Source organism: Aythya marila (assembly GCF_965140915.1).
Source record: "Aythya marila genome assembly, chromosome: 2".
NCBI lineage: Eukaryota > Metazoa > Chordata > Aves > Anseriformes > Anatidae > Aythya > Aythya marila.
The window spans coordinates 133647367-133669854 of record NC_139043.1 but is presented as its reverse complement, the minus strand read 5'-3'; the positions used below and the strand labels follow the sequence as shown (position 1 = coordinate 133669854).

The window sequence follows — 22488 nt, the reverse complement described above, 5'->3', positions numbered from 1 at the left end:
AGGGCGAGACCAATCGGGAAAAACGGGGGGAAACGGAGCGATTCCCCCTATCTCTTACAGGCGATGGGATGTCCCCTCCGCGCCCGGACACCCCTCTGCTTGTCCCGGGATGGTTCCGCCGGCAGCACGCGGGCCGTGTGGGGAGGAGGGCGCTGAGAGGGGCAGGTGAGGCGGCGGCGCGGCCCCGGCGGCCGTTAACGGTCCCCAGCGGCCGTTAACGGCTCCCAACGGTCCCTGAGGGCCGTTAACGCCCCCCAACGGTTGCGCTCGCCCCCCTCCCATGCCGGGCTCGGTGGCTGTGGAGGCGGTCAGCCCTCCGCTGGGGGGGTTCGTGGGGTGTGCGGAGCTCTAAAATGGCTGCCCGGGGGGCGGCGGGCGCCGTGAGGGGGTAACCAGCGCTCCGCTGGCTGAGGCCTTCCTCCTCCTCCTCCTCTTCCTCCTCCTCCTTCTGCCCCTTCTCTCCCCGCAGGATGCCCGGCTGAGGTGGAGGATGGCGCTGTGGGCCCGGCCGGCCGCCCGCTGCTGCTGCTGCTGGCTGCAAAGAGCCCGCTTAACGGCCCCGCAGAGGCTGAGGAGCTCCAGCGAGGCGGTGCAGGCACGGCAAGGGGCTGCCCCGCTGGCTCTGCTGGCCTCTAGACGCGGCTTTCTTCCGTGGGGATGGCAGACGTACAGATATGTAGCCGTAGAGAACTGTTCGCAGGCTGCCAGTGCCCAGGATGGATCCTCGTCTTCGCCGGAAAGTAATTTGTTACCAGTAAAACAGGAACAAGTGAAACCAGAAACAATCCCTGACCTGAACACAGAAATACTGTGTGAAGGTAAGAGGCCTTGAGGATACCTTTTCTTATTAATCTTCAAGTCATGTTTCTTGTGTTGCCTTTGGCTCTCTTTTTTTGCCCAGTTTAATTAAAATATTTATCTGAATTTCATGACTTTCACTTAGCTTTTGCCCCATAGCTAACGTAGAATTCCTGTGATAGCGCTAGCCTATAAAGAGTACCTTTAAGCTAAAATAAAATACAGCATGCTGGGTAGAAACCTCAGTCTGGAGCAGCCAACTAAGGAACTTCTCATAACTACTTGTAGTAGCTGAGCAGGTGTCAGGGAGGCCACTCCCAAAGCAGCTCACACGTCCTGAGGGGTGTTTCAGGATGATTAGGAATGGGCAACAGGAGGCAGCAGAGGGTGAAGCCTCCTTAAGAACTGTCACGATGAGAAATGCTCCCTCAAACCCTCTGCTGAGGGAAGGCAGATAGATGCGAGGTCTCCTTGGTGTGTTGCCCTGACAAAATAGCATCACTTTCTTCCAGTAAGCATTTTCTGAGTGGCATTTTTTTATCCTTACTCAGATACTTATATCTGAGGGGGGATAACATCCCACCCTCTGCAAAATGGTTTTAGGAACCATATGCTGAGGAAACTTGATCTGGAGTTATTAAGCAGTCCTGTATATTCAGATTCGGCTTTGAGTCCAGCCAGCTTGGATCCTACAGAGCTTATTTTTGGGGTGGCTCAGAGCTGCAGCTGAGGTCTGTGTGTTTTTGCAGCTGGTTCTGGAAACAGTGCTGCACCAGAGCTGACAGGTCAGCCAGCTTGTATGTGTCCACACCTGCGACACAGTTGATCTACGTGCCAGATTTTTATCCTCAGGCAGACTTACTGGTGTGCGTGGAGCAATTTGCCTAGTTGGCAGTGCATAATGGGAGAGACATCGTTGGTTTGGTTTTATAATTTTTTTTAATCATTTGAGGCCTGTTTCCTGATAGGAAAATAGATTCAAAGAACTTGGAGCGGCCAAAAAATGCATGTCTAACCAAAAAAAGGTAGCAAAAATGTGCTACCAGACTGGACCTTGGTATGTTTTGGTTTGGTTCTGAAGGGAAATGCTTCATATGCATACAAATTCATAGAGAACTGTTATTACTGTTTAAGCTGTTAATGTTGCTAAAAGTGTTCCACTGTGCTTCTGTTGATGAGGCTTTGAGAAAAAAAAGGTGGTGAGAGCTGCAATAATTGAGCTAGTCTATGCAACTTTTCCTAGAACATCAGAATCTTCCTGCTGGTTTTGGAACTTCTTGTTCAGGTGTAGCTTTGTGTTTTCAACACAGAAGAGCGTCACCTTAGTTTCTAGGAAGTCGTTGTGCTAAGGAACAGGACACAGAAAATTGCCATCCTGAGGAGTTTATAATTAGTACGGGTGATCAGCTTGACCATTGAGGTGAATGCTAGCGGTCAGCCTGCAAGACAGCAGTCTTGATCTGTGTGCTGTGAGCTTCTGTCAGTGGAAAAATAAATGAGTTTAGAGATTTTTTTTCAAAAAAAGACAGAGTTTCTGTGACTTTGAACACAGTTAAGTGGAAGCAAATATAATGATGCTTACTTGGAAACCTTAATGAGTAGGCAGAGCTCTGTTTCCTTGGTTGTCAGAGCTGGTGGCAGTCAGCAGCCATCCCGTAACGGGTAAGACATGATGGCTCAGTTGGAGTTGGCTGTGAAATGCCTTGAAGGTCAGAAACAACTGCAGCTCAAGCATTGAATTTGGAGAAGGAGCCGGGTGGTGCGGTTTTCGGGCTATGAAAAATCTTTGTGTTAGCTTTTGGTTTGGATGTAATCAGGCAAGATTAAATCTGTGGAGGCATGAAAGAAGACTTTTCAGGAAGGTGATGTGATCTGTTGTGTGCAGTGATCAAGCTGGGAGACCAAAGGCAGGCTACGTAGGGGCTAAGCTTGGATTTGGCCATGTGAGCAAGACTTGATGGGCAGTGGCAGGGCAGTGTTCCAGAAGCAAAAACTGGGAGCAGAGCCTGTTTTCATATGTTTTCACACAGCAATAGTTTGGCTGTTCATCTCTTGCAGAGTGTTCTTGCATTTTGAAATGGATTCAAAGATCTGCGTAGGGTTTGAAGGGAACAGCTTTGTCATTCACAAAATGCACTTTGCTCTTCTGTGTTTATTTCCTAGACTGGGATGATGTTCCACCTTCATCTGCTTTGGAGGAGATTTCTGAGGAAGAAGCCGTGCAGATCCTTGCGGACCCACTTCTTCCCCTTCAGTCTTCCACGCTCCGAGATTATGTTGATCACTCAGAAACACTAACAAAGCTTGTCCAGCTAGGTATGTGTGATTTTGTTTGTGTGGTTTCTTTGTGCCTGGAGCTTTGGAGTTCCTGTAATTTGGGCTTTGATCTTAGTGGTGGCTTTGTAAATTTGAAAATTTCAAGTTATAGGAGCAGTGACTATTGCTACAGGCAGCAGAATGTTATGCAGGGTGAATGGAAAAAGAGAAAAGGTGGTATGGCTTACTGAATGCTGTGTTAGTTAGAGACAAGGCTGCCTAGCTCTAGTCCCTTAGCGTATCTCCCAGAGCTTCTGGAGGTAGGGAGCACTTTGTGCACGTTGGTTGGTCTTTTAATTCAGGCTGGATAACAATTTTTTAATTTGCTGCAAAAGACACTGCAGCTCTCCCTTCCAGGAAGGAAGGAGAGTGATTGCTATGCAGAACTGTAAAAGTGGGGCACAGTAGACTGAAGAGGAAAGAATGAGGGGGTGGGAGAGAACTTCAGTTTTCATCAAAAAGCGTTTGGACTGTGCAAGAAAGATAGTTGAGTCCGAGGCTGCTGGCTTCTTCCTCGCTTCCCAGAAGCACAAGGAATACCAGAAAGCTGGTGAAACAAATGTTTGCGATGGGGAGATCTGGCACTGTGCAGTAAGAAATTGGTGTGTGAATCACTCACTGCAAAATTGTCCCAGGTATAGCAGAGTTAGGAATTCCTTGTACAGATGCTTCCGTGCGACAAGAGTAGGTCACTGCGTGTGGCACGTACTGGTGTGTTTGATTCCTCATGTGCAGGATTCCCTGGAGATGTCATCCTTCGTAAAATAATCTTAGCAAAAGTCTGAAACCAATCTGCTTGTTTTATCTGGAATACCTCCATCATATAGGAGGTGTCATGACCTTACTGTGTTAAGCAATCAAAGTATGCTAAATAAATGAAGAAAAAAAGAACAGTCCTAGAAACATCAGCATGCGTTTCTGAAACCTTTATAGGGAATGAGGTCTGTGTTTAATTAAAACAGTATCTTGTTTTATTTGTTGTAGGAGTTGACTTATCCCAAGTGGAGAAACGTCAAAAGGCAGGTCAGCTCTTACTGACCTTGGACTTCGAGAAAGATATAAAAAAAATACTCCTGTTCCTTAAGGATGTGGGTGTAGAAGACAATCAGCTGGGACTGTTCCTGACCAAAAATCCATACATCCTTGGTGAAGATCTGGAAGCTCTCGAAACCAGGTATGCCTTTTACGTAGCAACAGGATGTTAAGCCCCAGGCCTTGAAGATGTAGTTTTGGAGTTGTCTTAAGCTTGTCTGAACGCCCGTTGTGGCTGCTTACTTCCTCACACAGTCCCTTGGCTCCGTGTTCCTTTATCATCAGTCACCATTAACGTGGTGGCGGTGTTGTGAGTCAAGTCAACCCCCTGATCCATCTGAAAACTGACCATCACCAGAATTTATTAAGTTTTCAGTCAGATTTGTGAGGTGTGTGGCTGTGTGCTGTTAGTTTCCATACAAAGGATGAGGAGAAACATACCTTGGGAAGGAGGAGAAACAGAATAAGACCATGTCTTTTGGTAGCTGCTTGAAACTGACTCACCAAGGAGACTGCCCCTTGAATACATGTTAAGATTTTGTGCCTTGAGTTATCCCTCTGTAAGGATGTGCTTGGGACTGCATCAGGCCAAGTACTTGAATGGGCTTAACTCGTGGGTGTGGGGCTGCTCAGCCACCTCTCTCCATGCAGTTGTTGCTTACGTGTTGCTTAGTTGTTGGTTAAATGAATCATGTTGCGGACTGGCTTGCAATAGCAAGACAGGTATGAATTTGGAAGAGCAAGGATTGCTCTACTAGGCAAGAAGCTGTCAGGAGAGGTTGGATAGCATCAGCTGTGGGTAAGGGTATAGTGGGAATGCTCAGTAGTGCTGTGATCAGGGAGTAAGATACCTGAGTTGACCAAACCTTTGCTGGGTATCAAGGCATACACCTCTTTTAGTCCTTCCATGAGGAACCTTGATATTCGTGGGTTACGAGCAGGGAGGAGGGGGAGGCCAAGACATGGCTGGCAGCAACTTCTACTGGTGCGCAGAAAGAAAGGGTTTCTGCAGAGGTTCTTTGAGTCTGCTGTGTCTGGAGATGGAGGCAATCGCTGCTGCTCATCAGGTGCAATTCTTATGCTATCCGTGTGCATACGTGCCTGTGCTCACCCTGCAGCAGTTTCTGGTGTCCTACTTACCTGTCCAGCACTGGCTGTTCAGGCTAAAATGTCTGTTCCTGTCTCTGCCGCAGAAGAAGCAGCTTGCCATCCTAGGTTGCTCACTTTACCAATGTCAGATTAGATTCCAAAATTATGCTCCCTGAGGCTTCCATTAAGTTGGAGAACAATGTAAACCTCTTTTTCTGTATTGTTGTTGTCAGATGTTGATTGCGCATGTAGTGATCTGCAGATGGGGAGATACTGATGACTGGGCATGGATTTTGTCTTCTGTCAATCATACTTCAAAACCATATTCTATACGGTTTTACCTTGTAGATTCTGCAGTAAAAGAAGCAGAACAAATCTTTTCTGTGCTTAATTTTAGTAGCAGCACAGTGTTTTGGTGCCTTTTTTTTTCCTGTTGTCCAGCCCAAACTGAACACAAGACTACCGGGAACCAATTTTCATTGTTTGTGTGTTCCCACTTGTATTGCACTAGACTGTCCCTTGGTGTCATTCAAGCTTGTATGTGCATAAGGATAAATGCCAGTCTCTTTAGATCTCATGTCTTAGACCAAGGCTTATGTAGTTAGCTGCTTTTTGGAGTTGGGGTGTTTTTTGTTGCTAATGTGTTGGTTTTTTTTTTGTTGTTTGTTTGTTTTTTTAAAGCTTCTTCATGTGTGTATGTGTTTACCAAAAACCCCAAAGGTAGAATGGTTTATTTTTTTAAGAAAAGTCATTGTGTTTGTGGGCCTTTATTCAGGAACTGTAAGAGAAACAAGCCGTTTTCTCCATTTACTGTCAAACTCTTGTTTTCTGCACCACTCTCTCCTAGTCCTCTCTAGTCTTTTTCAATGTCTTAGATTTAGAATCTGTGTACTGCAGACTGTGCTTGATGCAGTCTGACTTTCTAGAGAACACTTAGAACATGCTGCATTCTGAATATACTAGCTATTTGACTGAAAGTAAGCAGTGAGGAAATCAGATAGATGTGTGCACATACTCCTTTTTTTCCAGCAGCCTGGTCTAGAAAGTTGTGATTTGTGTCAGTCATAAACCGAAGTCTCACTGTTAATTTCACTGGTTTTAGTGTTGTCTGAATCAAGTTTAGTAGTATTGTTTGTTCTCTGCCAACAGTGGAACATCGTCTTCAGTGGCCATTATTTCAATACCAATTCTTTGTCTGAGCATATATCTAAAGATATAATGGGATAATACTGTTTTGTTTGTTTGTTTGTTTTAAGTAGCTTTATAAATCTGTAGCGGAGTTGAAGGGATAATGGTGGGTAAAACAAGAATATTGAGGAGCTGTGTGCCTGGCAGGGTCCAAAATGTTACTGATGGCAGCAGTTCGTTCTTCTTATGTCTAAAATCAACCATTGTGTTTTGCCACATGCGTGTGCACCTTGGCTGCTTTTACAAAGATTTCAAATGTTTGTGCACCGGGTTTAAATTAGGGTGCTGGGCTTCATACTGCAGTGGCTGAGATACCTGTGCTGATGCTTGGTCTTACAGTTGTAACTGAAGCCTGTTCTCAGTATTTTGGGGCTGTTAACTTTGGAGGATTATTTGCAGAACTTCAAAGATAAAGTTTGTATCTGTGGCAGAAAATCACGTTAAGATAGGAGATACTCAAGGTACCAGCTCTAGACTATAGGAGTGTACTCTACTGGTTTCTCTTGTAGTTACAGATATCCTACCTTTCTTTACTCAGCTGTGTTTGTTTGTTGTGTACCTTTTAAATAACAGATTGTGAAATGGAATTAATTCATTCTTCTGATACATACTTTCATTAGGTGTGTTGACTATAGAAAAAATGCAGGAGAATGGACACATTCTCAAAATTACATTAGGCATTGCATTAATTCAGTTCTTCTTTTGCAGAACAACTCTTTTGTGTGCTTACATGCTTTGTAATGAACTCAAGATATCTTGGTATTTAGAAAATCTAGAAAAGAAAGGCTGCCTGCTTAGATTTTGCACGAAGTAGCTGTCCAAGACAGAAATCTGAAAATACAGCTTTTTGGAAACAGGTATACCAGCAGATTCAGGTCTAACGCAGACCTGGCTTTTCCTTTTCTCCTCCATTCCATCCTTTTGTTCAGTAAGTGGCCTTTCAGAAACAGCATCCAGAAAGAAAGTAGCTGATTTTTCAGCAGTAGTCCTGAGCTGAGATCATCTGAGTTGCCTATACTCTCCTGAAGAGTGTAGTTTTTGTTCTGATAAGCATTGTAACTCACCTGTGAAGTCAGATTTGTTTTTCAGTGACTGTCCTGTGTCACTATTTAGTTAGCAAAATGAGGGCTGAACAGTACAATCCAATTTCTTCTTATTCAACAGCTTGATTTTTCAGTAAGTTTATCTCGCTTTGACATTGATGAATGGTTTAGTGTAATCTCTAAGGTAAGCGTGCTGCAGAGGGTGAATGTGGCTCAGATAGCTGTCTTTGAAAGCTGAGTATCACCTTCGCATAAACGCTTTGCTGCAGATGGACATGGTATTGGTTACATCACTCTGGAATGTTTTATTGCTGTGGATTCCGTGTTGCCAGGAAACAAAACACAAATTTCAATAGATTTGGCATTTGACTTCAGATAAACACTGCAAAAGTCAAAACATTCCATAACTCATAACAATTCTGACAGTTGCAAATCAGTGTCTGCACTGCAGCTGCACCAGATGCTTTGTTTTTACGGTGTTGTTAATGATGACTTAGAACTGCTAACATGCTACACACAACTGCTGACTGCTGTAGGAGAACGAGGGCTGACCTTGGTGCCGATGCTCACAGAGCTATCTCAAGCCCTGGTCAGACTGAATGACTGTTCTTCTCTGATATACCATCTCTAGAGTCAGCTGATTATGATCTTGATGTCCCTCTTTGAGACTTCTTGCCTTTCCAGGTCGTAGAGAAGTGCTTCAAGTATGAATCTTAATGACTGGTTCCAGAGATAAAAGTAGGGGAGTCAGGACAACCAAAAGATTTTATTATTTATCTGCTCATTTAGCTCTGTTTCTAGAATGCTTGGCAGTTGTGTCCTTGAAAAATGGAATGGAAGAAGAACAGCATAGCCAAACGGCTTCATTCAGAATATAACGGGATAAATTTTGAAGGGACAATTGTTTATTTTTGCATCCTGTATTTCTTCCCCCTCCTAATGTCTGTGTCTGTCAGGTTTCTGTAGCCAGTTCCATCAGCATTATCTGGAGACTAGGCTACTACCTTCTGTGTTGGGATACCTGCTTAGTTAGGAATTGGTTCTCTAGATGTTGTTCTTTTATCTTCTCTGAAGAGATTTTTTCACTTATGGTTATTTCATTTTTCAGGGTTTGTGGAAAGAAAGGGAGGCTGTAGTGGCTAGAAGGTACTAGAAGGTATTTTACTTCTTTCTCTCAACAAGACATAATTTAACACGCAGCCTTTTTCCCCCACTATAAGACCAGGCATCTTTTGCTGAGTATCTACTTCTGCAGAATGTTCTGCAGTCCATGCAGTATCTTAATTAGTCAGATGAAATCAGTTCTTGTATGCCCAAAGTTCATCTGATAACAAGTACTTCTTTTTCTGATCATCTGTAACCAAAGGGAACCACTTCACATAACAGTGTGTTTTTTGTAAATGGTGGCAAATGGGTTAATCATGTCTCTTTTGTATGCTGTATTTTTCCTCCTCTTTTTTTTTTCCTGGGAGCTATGGCAATAATCTGTTGTAAGTAGTACTTGAAGTAGGATTTCACTTTCACTGAATTCAATAGAAATTGGAAAAAGTTTTGAGTTGGAAAGAAAGAAAGATCTGTTAAACATAAAAACTGTAGTCAGCCCCTTCACCTTTCTGACAACCAGATGTTTTGTGACTAAATCCTTGGAGCAGCGACTGAAAAGTAGGGACCTATGGTAACCAAAGTAACTTCAGCTGATTTAGAAATGTCTCTTTGGACAATGTCTCTACAGATGGCATTGTTTTATGATATTTCTCCTCCAGTGCTATTGGCAAAACAGGGATGTATGAGGTATAGTACTCTGTTCTTTCAGCAGTAGAAATGGAATTGATTAAAATAGCAAGAGGCTGTGTATATCTTCTTGTCCATACCCTATGATGATCTATTAATGTGTTTGCAATCTAGGAGACAGGCTGGTAGTTAAATATAGGTTAACATAGTTATCTGCTTAAGTACAGCTGGAAGGAATTAAAATCTGTCTTCGGTATTGACAATCTGCTCTGAGGTTTATTTTACTTCTAATTAATTGGAAGGGATAGTATTTTGCTTTTATGATAACTGCAGATTTCCCCCTAATTATTTTTGGCAGAGTTGCATGTTAATGCTAGAACATCTGTCCGTTTATAAGATACCACTGAGGAATTTAAGCGAGTACTGAATAAATGGAGGCAATAAAATTTTCATCACTAGACTTTTATTTTGTTTTTGTTCTCTTTCTAGAGTGGCTTACCTAAAATCAAAAAAATTTGGTAACGCAGAAATTGCTCAGATGGTCTCAAGAGCTCCATATTTGCTGTTGTTTTCAGTCGAAAGATTGGATAACAGACTGGGTTTCTTCAAAACTGAACTTGGCCTCAGTGTAAAAAAGGTAAAAACTATACTCTGAAGTCTTTAGGTACCTTATCAGTGACATCTGTAAAGTCTCAGAACATGAATGCTTACATGGCAGTGCTGGCAGGTTATCCATGAGCCCTGCTGATGTTACCAGCATAACACAGGATTGCAGGAAGGTATAACATGATTTTAACCTTCCGTAGATGTAATAGGACATCTGACATTCAAAATATGCTTAAGTACAGTTCTTGAAGATGATCAGCTGCAGGATGTTGACAAAGAAGCATGCCTGTACCCAGTTTTATTATTTGCAGTAGTTCACAGGACTGAATCTGTCGGTGCAAGCAACTTTTTAACTTGAAGCAGATTAACTGGCTCTCTTCATTGCTTTGAGATACTGTAACATTTCACTCATCAGTGTTAAATAGTCAAATCTGCAAATATAATATCAAACTGAATGCCAAGTCATGTGCTAGTTCACCAAGAGTAATCTTCGTTTCTCAGAGTGCTACCACACTGTGACATGCTTAGCAGGTATTTAGCACCACGCTTTGGGATAGTCAGGGGAGCTAGCAGCTGAAGCATCTTAGAATGAGTGGACAATATGAGTTGTTTCCTGCAGTAGCTGGTGATTGCAATAAATGTCAATTTTCAAGGGGGATCGTTTGTTCTTCTGTTGGCTTCTATTAGTTGAAGAGTCATAGCTGTCACAGTGCCTGTTCTTGGCCTTTCCAGGCTTGAGGTAAGAGATGTCTCTGGAAAAGGGTTTAGTCACTGCCTTGTACTCAGGGTGGATTACAAGTAGTCCCATGGCTCAGGGGATGTGGAGTAATTTCTTGTGTTGCCATAATGTTATGGTGTTACTAGATCCCAAAGTAGACAAATAAAGCACTGCAGTTGAAAAATCCTTTTATAGCCTTTAGCAGGTAGTGTTTTGTTTACTTGTCTTTAAAGAGATGGGGAGAAACAACTCAAGCACCAAGAGAGGGCTTTTCAGCATGATATCTACTTCTGGGGAGTGGTTTTACTCCTTCTCCCCATCTGTTTTATAGAGGCTATGGTATTTTTTTGTTCTCCAAATTAACGTGACATTTGGGTAACATTTGCATTTTAATACATAACTGTTTCCTGCAAACTCAGCTTTGGGCTAGAGAGAAAATGAAATGCAAGTGAAAATGCATCTCTCTTCCAATTGGAAAAAAAATATCCTTTTTTTTTTTTTTTTTTTTTTTTTTTTTTTTTTTTTTTTTTTTTTTTACAGATATATTTGCAACTGTGCTTTCATGGTAATCTTTCCTTTGTGTGTGTTTTCCCTAATTGCAGACGAAGGATCTGGTAATTCGTCTGCCAAGACTACTGACTGGCAAATTAGAGCCTGTAAAGGAGAATCTTCAGGTAAGTTTATTAGTAGAAGTTAAAAATATACTGAGTACCTGTATAGTTTGAGTTGACAGAAGATAAAATTCCCTGGAAAAGAATCCTGTACAGAAAGAATTTAATGAAATAATTTTAGTGAAGATGGAAAACAACTGAGGATTTTGTCAGACCACTTCTTTTCCTCTGCGGTTTGCCAGTCAGTGTACAGCATACGTGAAACAATGTCTTGTTCTGTTTTCTATTCTGATGTAGGTTACAAACTTCATCTGGGTCCCTTCCTGCCAGATTTTGGTATCTGATGACACAAATTGTTACCCATTTTTTTTTTTTTTTTTTACAATGAGTGAAAAATAGGGCTTGCTCTCTCCTTTTTTTTTTTTTTTTTTTCTTTCCTTAATTACTATGTTTTTTTGCTAACTCGAATTGTTCATGAGGATTTAGGAGCAAGAAATGTGCGTTTGATTATTTTCCTCTTGGCAGGTAGCTAGTCTGCCAAAATGTGCATTTGACACCTATTGTCTGATAGCAGATGGTCGTTATTAACAACTGTTGGGTAAATAACTTCAAACCCACAGGGACTCCTTTCCCCTTTGAAAATGTAACTGTGTATTGGTTTAATTATTGTGCTGTAAAGCCAGCTAGGCCAAACAGCATGATGTAGTCTAACAATTTGAGAAGTCCCATTATCCTATAATGCATAACTATGAATTAAAATATATAATTTTCACACAGACTCACTGCTCTGAAACCATTAAGCACTGGGAATCTTGCAATCTGAAATGTGTGTGTGTGGTAAGGGAGGAGACTGGAAAGTAACAGCCTGTTCCAATTAATACTGCTTTCTTTTTAATGAACATTGTTTCCACAGGCTGGGGATTCAGTATATTATGATGAATGTGTTTTTTGAGACTCGCAGTTCTATCTGACTATCTTGCCTATCTGCAAGGAAATACAAAGTGTAGCATCCTTATTTTTAACGTATGTTATGAAGAGAGGAGAAAGAATTTCAAGTCCTTGATATCTGAATCTACTGATAATTAGAAGCTCTGTTTTTTCAGGAAGCTGGATGTTTCTGACTCAGAATCTGAAGTCAGACCTGTGTGATTTAAGCTGGTCGTGAGCAAGCAGCATTCTCAAAGCATAACCCTGTACCACCGCTTCAGGAATGATTTGGTGCTACCCCTCACTGAGCGGGCTGCTAATTGGAAATAAAGGCTGCAGCTCATGTTGGCTGTCAAAAGATACCAATCACGGACTAAGCAAGCTCAAGGATAGAATATTCCATCCTCCAAAGGTCTCTTCAAGCACAATTAGAGATTCACTGAGAGGGTAAAGCTGGAAAGTTTGCATTATCACCATCTGTTGTGGGAATCATGTAGGGTGTGTTGATCATTGCTAGGACTTGCACAGTAAGGATATTAGCATACATGGTATAGCTACTGAGTGTTAAATATATTATCTGAGTGCAATCAAAGCAAATTACACCTGAGTTCACTATTTATGTCGAGGAAAATGTTTCACATAGTAGAACAGAAAAGGCAAAGGGACTTGCCACAGTTAACTGCAGTGGGGTCGGCTGTATGGCTCCAGTGAGCTAACAAGAAGTCTTACTTGCAGTCATATTTCTTACTGCAGTAAGCTGCCCCCTGCTAACTCAGATCTGTGGAAGGCATCACAACAGTGCAAATACATCTCTACATATTTGAATGCCATCGTAGTCGGTTAGTGTTCCTTGTGGTACACAAATATTATAAAGCAGTTAAGGAAGAATCAGGAGTCGAAAGACCTGATTAAAGTCATCTCTAGAAACAATTGCCTGTAAAGGCCTGGAAATCCTACAGTATCTTCAAAACCCAGTTCCGTGCCCTTCCCTCTGCTTTTGCCAGGCAGTCCTGGAAGAGAGCGGGCTTGGCACATCAAACTGGACACAAAAAAGCACCATCTTTGTGCCAGCTGTGAAGAAGTACCTGAGCTGGATTTGAAAGTCTGGCTGTGTTGCCTGGCAAGCCCACCCAATTCATGACGGAAAACAAGCTCCTTGTAAATGTCACTGGAGGATAGAAGAAATGGTTGAATTACCAGACACTCTTCTATGCTGAATTCCTTTCTCAACAACTCAGTGAACTGCTTGCCATCCTGCGTGTCGGGAGGAGTTCTCATGATTTTATTGAAAAAATCTGTTTTGTTTTTCCTTTTGGGAAACCATAATTGCAGTCAAGGCAGTCTTTGAAAAAGACATCTTACTTTAGACATGAACCAACTGTAAAATAAACTGAATACACTGCATATTCTACGCAACTCTTTCAGGTTCAACTTAGGAAGGATTCTCAGGGGAGAGTTTTTGTGCTCGCTACTGCCATGTGTACTGAGACACAAGCGTTTTTGTTCATATCTTGGACAAAGAGAAAAATAGATAGCACTCACAGAAGCCGTCTTAACTTCAGGAATACTCCATAAGCAAATTGCACTTTAATGCAGGATGACAAACAGTTTAAACTCTCTGACTTCAGAGAACTGGAAGATGATGATATGGCTTGCATTCATATTGCCATGTGACAAAGGGTAGAAGAATTTTGCATGAGTTTATTTCAGTGGCATGTTAAAATAAGCTGTTTGCTGTAGCTGACTTTGGAAAATCAAATTCTACTCTCTTTCAGGTTTGTCAAATTGAGCTTGGTTTTCAACGTAACGAAATTCAACAGATAGCGTATAAAACCCCCAAGATTTTAACTGCAAGTAGAAAGAGACTCCGACAGACGTTTGACTACCTGCACAACATCATGGGCATTCCCCACCACATGCTTACTCGCTTTCCTCAGGTGAGCTGTTAATCCGGGGATATGTTGTAGGTGTTGTGTGCATCACTGTTTCACTAGGTTGGTGAAAGTGGAGGCCTGCTGTATGCAGGACACACAATTCTTCAACTTATGTGTGGCTTTTACTTTAATTGGGAAGACTTTTATTAACAAGTCAGCAACCATTGAGTATTCAAGTGTAAAAGTGCCTTTCTTCTCTCCCTTGTATATGTGCCCTCCCAGCCCCGAGTCTGGTCAATTTTAAGTTTTTGACAGAAATAATCATGCTTGTCTCTTTTGGATTCATAAAAGAGAATTAATAGCAGCTTAGGGATTCCTTGTCCTGAAATCTTCTGTGTAGAGACATGAAAAGAAGACAGATTGTGCAGAGGATCTGCTCAGTAAACAGGATAAACATATAACCATTTATTTCATGTTTGCCGAATTAAAAATTAAATTTTGTACATCCCAAGATCTGAAAATATAGTTTAAAGGCAAAGAAGTTTTATCCTTTATGTGGTCGGATTGACCTTTCTTCTGCTGCAGCAATAAACAGTGAAAATAAATGAAATTTTTGATGATTTTTGTTCCATCTTCTCATTAAAGTTATTTCCTCACAAACTGAAAGTTCAAAGTATTTCTCACTTCATCAGGCGCTGACAGGCAGTCACTCTAACTTCTTACAAGGAAAAAAAAAGTATAAATTGCTACTTCCAAACTGCAACAACACTCCTCCTAAAGCTAATGCTAACTGATTCTAATTAAACTGGCTAAAAAGCCAAACTTGTACGGGGAACTATGACTCCTCGTCTGGATTTTGGCTACTTATCTTGGTATCTAACATATCTTAGCACCAGTGCTTTCTATAACTCCAGTCCATGTCTCACTTTTGTCCTCTTTCACCTGTAAATGATCACAAGTTCTGTTCACTTCCTTCTCAGTTGTCTTATCGTGGCTTTGTGTTGCTTCACCTCATTATTTATGGTCTCTCTTTGGAAGAGTAAGTGGTTAGTTTCTTCCACTCTATGTTGTTGGTGTGGTCAGTCTTTCCTTTCTCTGTTCTTCCATGTCATTTTCAAAACCGGTGAGTTTCATGACATAACTAGGGCAGCTGAGCCTGTCATTTTTGTATTTAAATACAACCTACCTGATGGTTGACATAAATGAGGGGAAAAAAGATGTAAAGTATTTTCTTGCTAGATCCCCAGTTTGTCTAAAAAATGCTTTTTGTTTTTTAGATTGATCAAAATCTGAAATTTAGACTACCTAAAGCATTCTCCTTTTTTTTTTTTTCTTTTTAGGTTTTCAACGCAAAGCTATTACGAATCAAAGAGAGACACAAGTTTCTTACATTTTTGGGAAGAGCCCAGTATGACCCAGCAAAACCCAGCTACATCTCTCTGGACCAGCTAGTATCCTTGCCGGACGAGGTGTTTTGTACAGAGATTGCCAAAGCGTCTATACGGGACTTTGAAAAATTCTTAAAAACAATTTAATTATTAACACATGTAGAAAGGAATAGAATAAAGTTGTAAAATAAACATTTTTTAAAAATGCTCCCTTTTATGGTCTCAAACTTTTTTAATTATTTGTTTAAGTCATCATTATTTATGAAACACTTGTAGGATGTAAAAGCATATGGTAACTTTGTGGTGAATTAAAAGGATTAGGTAAGTATATGTTCATTTTTCTTGATGTGATCCTTGTAATTAATTGCTAACTTTTAATTCAGTATGAATTAAAATTCATACTGAGCATGCTAACAAAAGTAAATCAAGGTGATTTTTCTTTTCTTTCAATAATTTCAGAAGCTTGGGAGATGGAAAAAATGGTTAATCACTTTATTTTTTTCCCCAGTCATCTTAAGAGCTAGTAATGTTATTTGTTCTTTTAAACAGTAAAGAGAAGTACAGTATGACATGTGAAGCCCATATAAAAGAAGGCGCTTTTCAACAGGTTACCCAGGTGTTTCCTTGTAAAGCTGGCTGCTGAAGTTAGTATCCTAAAAGCTGTACAGTGAAATTAGGCTTGAAACGTAAGAGAAAATCAGCAAATTGAATCTAGGCAAATTATAAGAAGAAAAGCTCCTAGCCTTCTAGATTTCAGGGACACGTCTAGTTTTAAGTCACTTTTGCTTAAGCACTGTTGAGAGCCAGAAGCAGTTTTACTCCACCCTGATGTGATTTGTATGGCTTTAGTATAGAAGTAACCAACTGTGCAAAAAAAAAAAAAAAAAAAAAAAAAAGCTATAATGTGTACTTAATTGATAGTTATCTTGCTCAGTTATAACTGAAGTAAAATAGAAATTGTGGGAGTATTAAAAGTAGTTAATATTATCAGTGAATAAACCACGTTAATACAGAGTTACGAAATGTTTCACAGTGTATTTGAGCAAAGTGAAGAAACTAACTTTGCACAAATGCAAACTAATAGAAACTTGTAAACAATAAACTATTCTTTCAGTTAAAATAGGTCAAGAAATTGAAATCCAGATGTTGTCTTTTGTATTTAAGCTTTTTATTTCATTAAACTGTCGTCGTTTTTTTAAGGTTAGTGTTGGAACTTAAAATACCCATTTGGGCCACCGGAGTAAAAGCCTGAAGATTCTGACTGCAGATAGCAGAATAAAATGCAAAAGGTTAAATTCCCCTAATCAGGGGGGAATACAGTAACGTTAAAGGGCAGTTTAAAGAACGAGAAGAACAGTGAGTTCTCGGCATCACAATCTGGGACTTTTACCCAGAATAAAAATTAAAATTTGAATTGCAACACCACCCAAGGTAAGGAATAGCATCAGGATAAGCAGTATATGGGTTGATTTACTAGAGTATCTTCATTTCAACTGCAGGAAAAAGCTGTGTTGAGTGTCTGTCACGATGCTCTCCTGTTCCTGTTCTGATCACCACAGCGATCACTGAGTCCTCTGTCGCGTTGCCTGCTCCTGCTGGAGGTGCACAAATACCAGCTGAAGTGGTGGCTGAAAATGGGCTGGCTGAACCCTTCCTCACTCCTTCCTTTCAAACCCAAGGATCTAAATCTAACTTAAGATCAGATTTTAAATATTAAATGCTAATAAAATATAGTCTTCAAACAATCTAGTAAGAGTAATGATTACAGGAAACGTGTGTGTTCATAACACTAAATTAGCTTGGTTTTGCATTTACTTGGCTGCCCTTAGCACTATTAGTGTGTGATAAACCATTACTCATTACAGAATACATATGAAACTTGGGATATCTTAAACTTTGAGCTTTTAATTTAGATGTAAAAAAGAACACCGCTGCCACAGCTAAAGGGGTTCCTTGAAATGTTAACTGTGTGAGCTTATGCCAAAATAGCTTCCCAGAAACACCGTGAAGAAAGACAACCGAGGGAAGTGCTAAAAGGGGGGAGAAAAGGCTTTTCGGAGTTATATCAAATACTTTTTGGCTGCACGCTGACAGAAATTTCCGACAGCGCTGCTCCTGCTGAGGGCAGCGGCTGCCTGAAGGGCGCCCTCAGTGCTGCTGCGAGCCTGCGCGTCGCGCTCAGCCACCTCAAATTGTCTAGCGTGACAAGATTTCTGTTATAAAACAACTTTATTTTCTTTATTTTATTTTTATTTTTGTCTTTAGGAGCGCAGCGGGACCTTTCTTCAGGAACAACCGGCGACACGCTGCCCCCGGCCCCCGCCCCGCTCCTCCCCTCACGGCCGTGCCCGGATCGAGCCCGCCCCGCCGCGCATGCGCCCTTTGCGCCCCCCAGCAGGCAGCGCGCCGCGCCGAGGTCAACATGGCGGCCAGGGCGACCGGTGAGCGGGGGGGGCGGCTGGGCAGGGGCTGCGCTGAGGCGCTCCCAGGGGCTGCCCGGGGAGGGTGCGGGTGTCCCGTCACGGGAGGGGCTCATGGCCAGGCTGGACGGGGTTTGGGGCAGCCTGGGCTGGGGGGAGGTGTCCCTGCCCATGGCAGGGGGCTGGGACTGGGTGGGCTTTAAGCTTTAAGGTTCATTTCAACCCAAACTGTTCTGTGATAAGTAGCGGCTTCGGGCTCGGTTCGTTTGGTGTGGTTGCTTCTCAGCTAAAATGTGAAGGTCGAAGTCTGACCAGGCGACATGCTGATAGTGTGCTGCTATTACACATAGCACTGTCTTTCTGGATTGTCTTCATAAGGCAGCCCACTTAAAGCCATGAAATACATCCTTGTGTTCACCGCATTGCCTGAACTGTGCTGTTTTCACCTTTCCAGACCCTTGCCGAGTTATATTAATTTGGTACCAAACAGCATTTAACCACGCTTAAAACACAACCAACCAACCCACCTTTGATATCCAAAATCACAGCTAGGAAAAGATCGGTATCCTGCTAGATCAGTATCCTGCACATTGCATCCTTTAGTTCTTAAAGCCAACGATTCTTCTGAGGTTTCGGTGTTGACCTTCCCGCTGACTTTGGCAGCTGTTTGGAAAAGCAGGTCTGGAATAGTATTTAAGTAATGGGCGAGGGGAGCAGAAGGTTAACAACATAATATGCTGGTCTTGAAATCACATTAACCCGTAATGAGAGCTGTGAAACTCAGGTAAACGCTTTGAGAAACAGGGCGGTAAACACTATGGTGTTAGCTCAGGAAAGAGTTATGGAGCTTAAAGCTGTTGCTGATGTGTTTGGGGATGAATTGTTAGCAGTGTTCCAAGTCTTAAAGCGCTCTAATGTTTAAATAGAGTGAAAAAAAGGTGAGAATATCATATGGAACAAGCACTTGTTCTGTATGCTCAGGATCCATGTAAGAATACTGGAAAGCATGCTCAAGTCCAAACCTGACGTGGTGTTGCATTACTGTACGTGAAAGAGGTCAACAAATACTTGCATAGTGTCATAGCAGTGTGTAAGGTTGCATTTTATCGTGTTCCCCGACTGATGGCAGTCACTTTCAGTTTCAGGAGGTGGCCGTCTGATCGACAGAATCCGCAAGTGGTACTACAACGCGGCTGGATTCAACAAGCTCGGTGAGTGTTTCATTAAGCCTTAGAAACTTTGCAAGGTTAACAGTTCTCCATCTAGTTATAATTCACAACTGGTGTATGGACATGCAATTTGTTGCATGTCTTTTTATCAATGTTAGCTACTACTTTTCTTTCAAGAAGAAAGTTATCAACAACTTCAGTCACCGTGACTGCTACCTAGTAATGAGACAGTGACTTCTTTTCTGTTGTTTCTGTGTTTGCTCCCCTTTTCAGTGAAATAACTCGTAACAACCAAGCTTAAGTTGGAGCCGTTGAAAAAAACTTTCAGAAAGCAGTTCTGAAAGCTTGATTCTTTATTTTTTTTCCCCACGAAGTTAATTGCATGGGTTAGTACCTGCTAATCTTGTTACCTTCCCAAGGGCTGCATTCCAAACTGGAGAGATTGCTGCTAATAGCAGTTGGTCTGTCTGGGTTACTTGTGCAAAGTATCCAACCTGTATAAAAGGATTTAGCTATTTTTGCACTTTGTATCACTGTAACTTGAGCTGCTGTGTCTCTGGCCTGTATAATGGGAAAGTGGCTGTAAAAATAGTGTTTCCTTAAGTAAAGGGCTTTGCCTTGATGGTATTGTTATTAATTCATCCCTTGTTATTACCAAGTTTGTTTCAACAATATAGATTGCAGAACTGTTGTTGAATGACAAGATAATTTGAATATTCAGAGACTGTTACTAGTACTGGCTGCAGCTTCAGGGCATGATTTAAAGAAGCTTACTTGCCTGCCCCAGGAAAGCTAGAAAGAAAAAAGAAAAATGAAGGACTAAAGTTTATTCTTTGGTCACTCACTTCTAGAGGTGAAGTGCTATCCACTGAAATTCTTGATGGCATTTATACATTTGTTCTATTTTCTATGAATGTGACTGAAATCTAGTGGCTAAATTAGCAGCTGTGCTTCTTGTGCCTTTAAACAGAAACTGTAAAACCACACCTTATATTTTCAAGAATATATGGCTCAAAGGAAATTTGTTTTTTACTGGGAGACTTCTGCCAACTTGGTCACGTGAGAGCAAAACCTTTAACCTCAAGGCAGTAGGTCTGCACTTGTAATCTATACTAATTTTAAAATGTTACAGAAGTAACATTTTGTGCTTTGTTACTAATACTGAAATTTCAAGCAGGATTGGTTAAATTTCAGAAATTCTTCACTCCAAAAACAGTGTGGGGATCTCCTTATGCTGTCAGAAGGCTAGTTACACCTCCCTGAACTACGTTCTGATGGAGGGAAGAAGTGGAAACTCAGGCACAAAAAAAATTCAGTAGGTTCATGTTCCCTTTGCTTGTTGTAGCTGATGGAGATCAAGGCATTATCCTCACTGGAGCTTAGACAATAATTCTTAGGTACTGAAATAGTCACATCTGCAGATGACTGGCCACAACAGAATCAGCTGTTAAACTCTTTGCCTAGACAGTCATCTGAAATCAAGGATATGAAATAAAGTGAACAAAAGTCCACCCATCAGATCCTGAATAGTTACTGTTCTGCATAGATTATGCAAAACATTATGAAATACATTAAATCAAATATCGATTTTCCATATTCCTTCTTAAGAAAAGGAGCAAGAGCAATTAAATAGAGTACGTGAATGTCAGCATTCACAATTTGTTCTCTGTGAGCAGTTAGTGGTTCTCTTTGCCTGGATTGTTTTGTTTTTTTTTCCTCAAAATTTTGCGTTTTAAGTGTTATGTCCAAGTTATGCCAAAACACCTGTGTTGGTCCTAAATCTTACTTAGGAACATCAACTCAGTGATAATGTAAAATATCGTTGGTACAGGATTAATGCGAGATGATACGTTTTATGAAGATGATGATGTAAAGGAAGCACTGAAGAGACTTCCAGAGGATCTTTACAATGAAAGAATGTTTCGCATAAAGCGAGCACTCGACTTAAGCCTGAAACATCAGATCCTTCCGAAAGACCAGTGGGTGAAATATGAAGAGGTATGTGTATGGAGTAGCCTCAAGGTGGAGGTCTTTAAGACTGATCATTGTAGTGTCATTGGGATGTTCAGTCTCTTGAAGAGATGCATGTTTACATGTTATTTATAATGAGTGTGCATCTCATGCTATACCTCTGAAAAACACAGCTTTGAAATGCTGTTTAAAAATCTGTATTTTAACATTGGAAATTAAATCTTTTTGCTCAAGATGACAAAGGCTTCAACTACATCTCAAAACTATAGCACTTCTATATTCAGATGAAATATTCTAAGCTGTCAGGTAAGGAAGTATGCTCTAACTGGCTTGGAAATTCTTTTGAATGAGTTTTGTACAAAATCTTGAGCCAAAGTTTTTATTTATGAAAATGTCAATAATTTAAAGGAAAGCCTTGTATTAAAATAAATGTCTTACTGTAATTTGAAAACCAAATCAAGCTGCACCTTCCTTTTTATTTTTAATTAACATGTTTCTTTGTAGTGGAATAATTCAGACTTTGCATTACTGCTTGTTTCAACTTTCTCCAAATCCCCTGGCAGGAATTTTTCACTAAACTTTGGACTGGAAAATAATATAAGAGCATTAATTTCTCGATAGAAGCGGAGGTTGTTTCTTGAGGTGTTCTTGGTCATATTTTGGTATCGACTGCATAAGTTGCTTGAGCAGCAATTGATTGGCAGTTATACACAGACAAGGGGTTATGTTTGAATTTGCAGTGCTGTTTAGAAGCTAAGTTCAAAATAAGCTTCTGCAGTGCGAGGAAAATTTAAAGTGGATTATGCACGCTTGGATATTTGTCAAAAAATATGAAGTTATAGCTGAAGGCATCGTTTGACTTGTTAATGTTGGGGAAGCATTAAGAATTAGCAGTGGTTGCATTAGAGTTTGTCATTGCAGACTTGGTAGATGCCAATCTTACCCTTTCAGAGTGAGTAGTGTAGTTCTTTTTTTCTTTTCCCCCTCTGTAGATTAGTTTGTAGCCAAATCTGAGGAAGAAAGAGAGAGAAGTAATCCGTAGGATGGTTTGAGTTGTTTCTGGACCTCCCTTTTGAGGTGAAGTTAACTAATCTTAAATACTCTCTTCTTTTTCAGGATAAGCATTATCTTGAACCATACCTTAAAGAAGTAATCCGTGAAAGGCTTGAAAGGGAAGCATGGAACAAAAAATAACTATTGAACTACTACTTCATGCGAATGTCCACATACTTCTGATATCTCTAAACATTTGGTTATTGAAGTCTTCAGGGAGGCAGATGTGAAGCTGAAGGAATACTTGTTTCAGCTTGTTCATGGTTTCTGTTCATCCAACTAAAATAAACGTGTCAAAGTATAAAATCTCCTTGGAAGACTTCTTTGTAAATGCTAACAGGCTAATGTTCAAATCTTTCCTATGAGCATATACATTACATATTAGTTTAATGGTATGCAGTCTTCATTCCAGCTTCTTACTCTTTTCATAGTGCAGCTGTTTCCTGCAGTTAGAGGGTAAGGTAAGAAATGCCCAGGGCTGTTGCTGCTAGTTGCTCTGTTAACTTAAAATGGGGGTGCTGTTTCCTTTGTCACCAGTTCTCCCTGGAGATGAG

At 41.0% G+C, this 22488-nt stretch overlaps 2 protein-coding genes across 3 annotated transcripts; both read left to right on the top strand.

Moving 5' to 3' along the window:
• The first annotated feature begins 62 nt into the window (after positions 1–62).
• Positions 63–15528, top strand: MTERF3 (mitochondrial transcription termination factor 3). 2 transcript variants are annotated; one of them, XM_082752360.1, is made up of 8 exons: positions 63–165; positions 470–818; positions 2962–3114; positions 4099–4288; positions 9687–9834; positions 11124–11195; positions 13835–13996; positions 15274–15528. In XM_082752360.1, exons 2-8 carry the CDS (start codon positions 491–493, stop codon positions 15466–15468), a joined length of 1248 nt encoding a protein of 415 aa, XP_082608486.1. In that variant the 5' UTR covers positions 63–165; positions 470–490; the 3' UTR covers positions 15469–15528. The 2 variants fall into 2 exon arrangements, with proteins under 2 accessions (XP_082608486.1, XP_082608485.1); XM_082752359.1 differs by lacking the exon at positions 63–165 and having other exon boundaries at positions 185–818.
• A 2151-nt stretch (positions 15529–17679) lies between these two features.
• UQCRB (ubiquinol-cytochrome c reductase binding protein) lies at positions 17680–22244 on the top strand. The gene is made up of 4 exons (XM_082752818.1): positions 17680–17762; positions 18881–18952; positions 20742–20908; positions 21998–22244. Exons 1-4 carry the CDS (start codon positions 17744–17746, stop codon positions 22073–22075), a joined length of 336 nt encoding a protein of 111 aa, XP_082608944.1. The 5' UTR covers positions 17680–17743; the 3' UTR covers positions 22076–22244.
• The last annotated feature ends 244 nt before the right edge of the window (positions 22245–22488 follow it).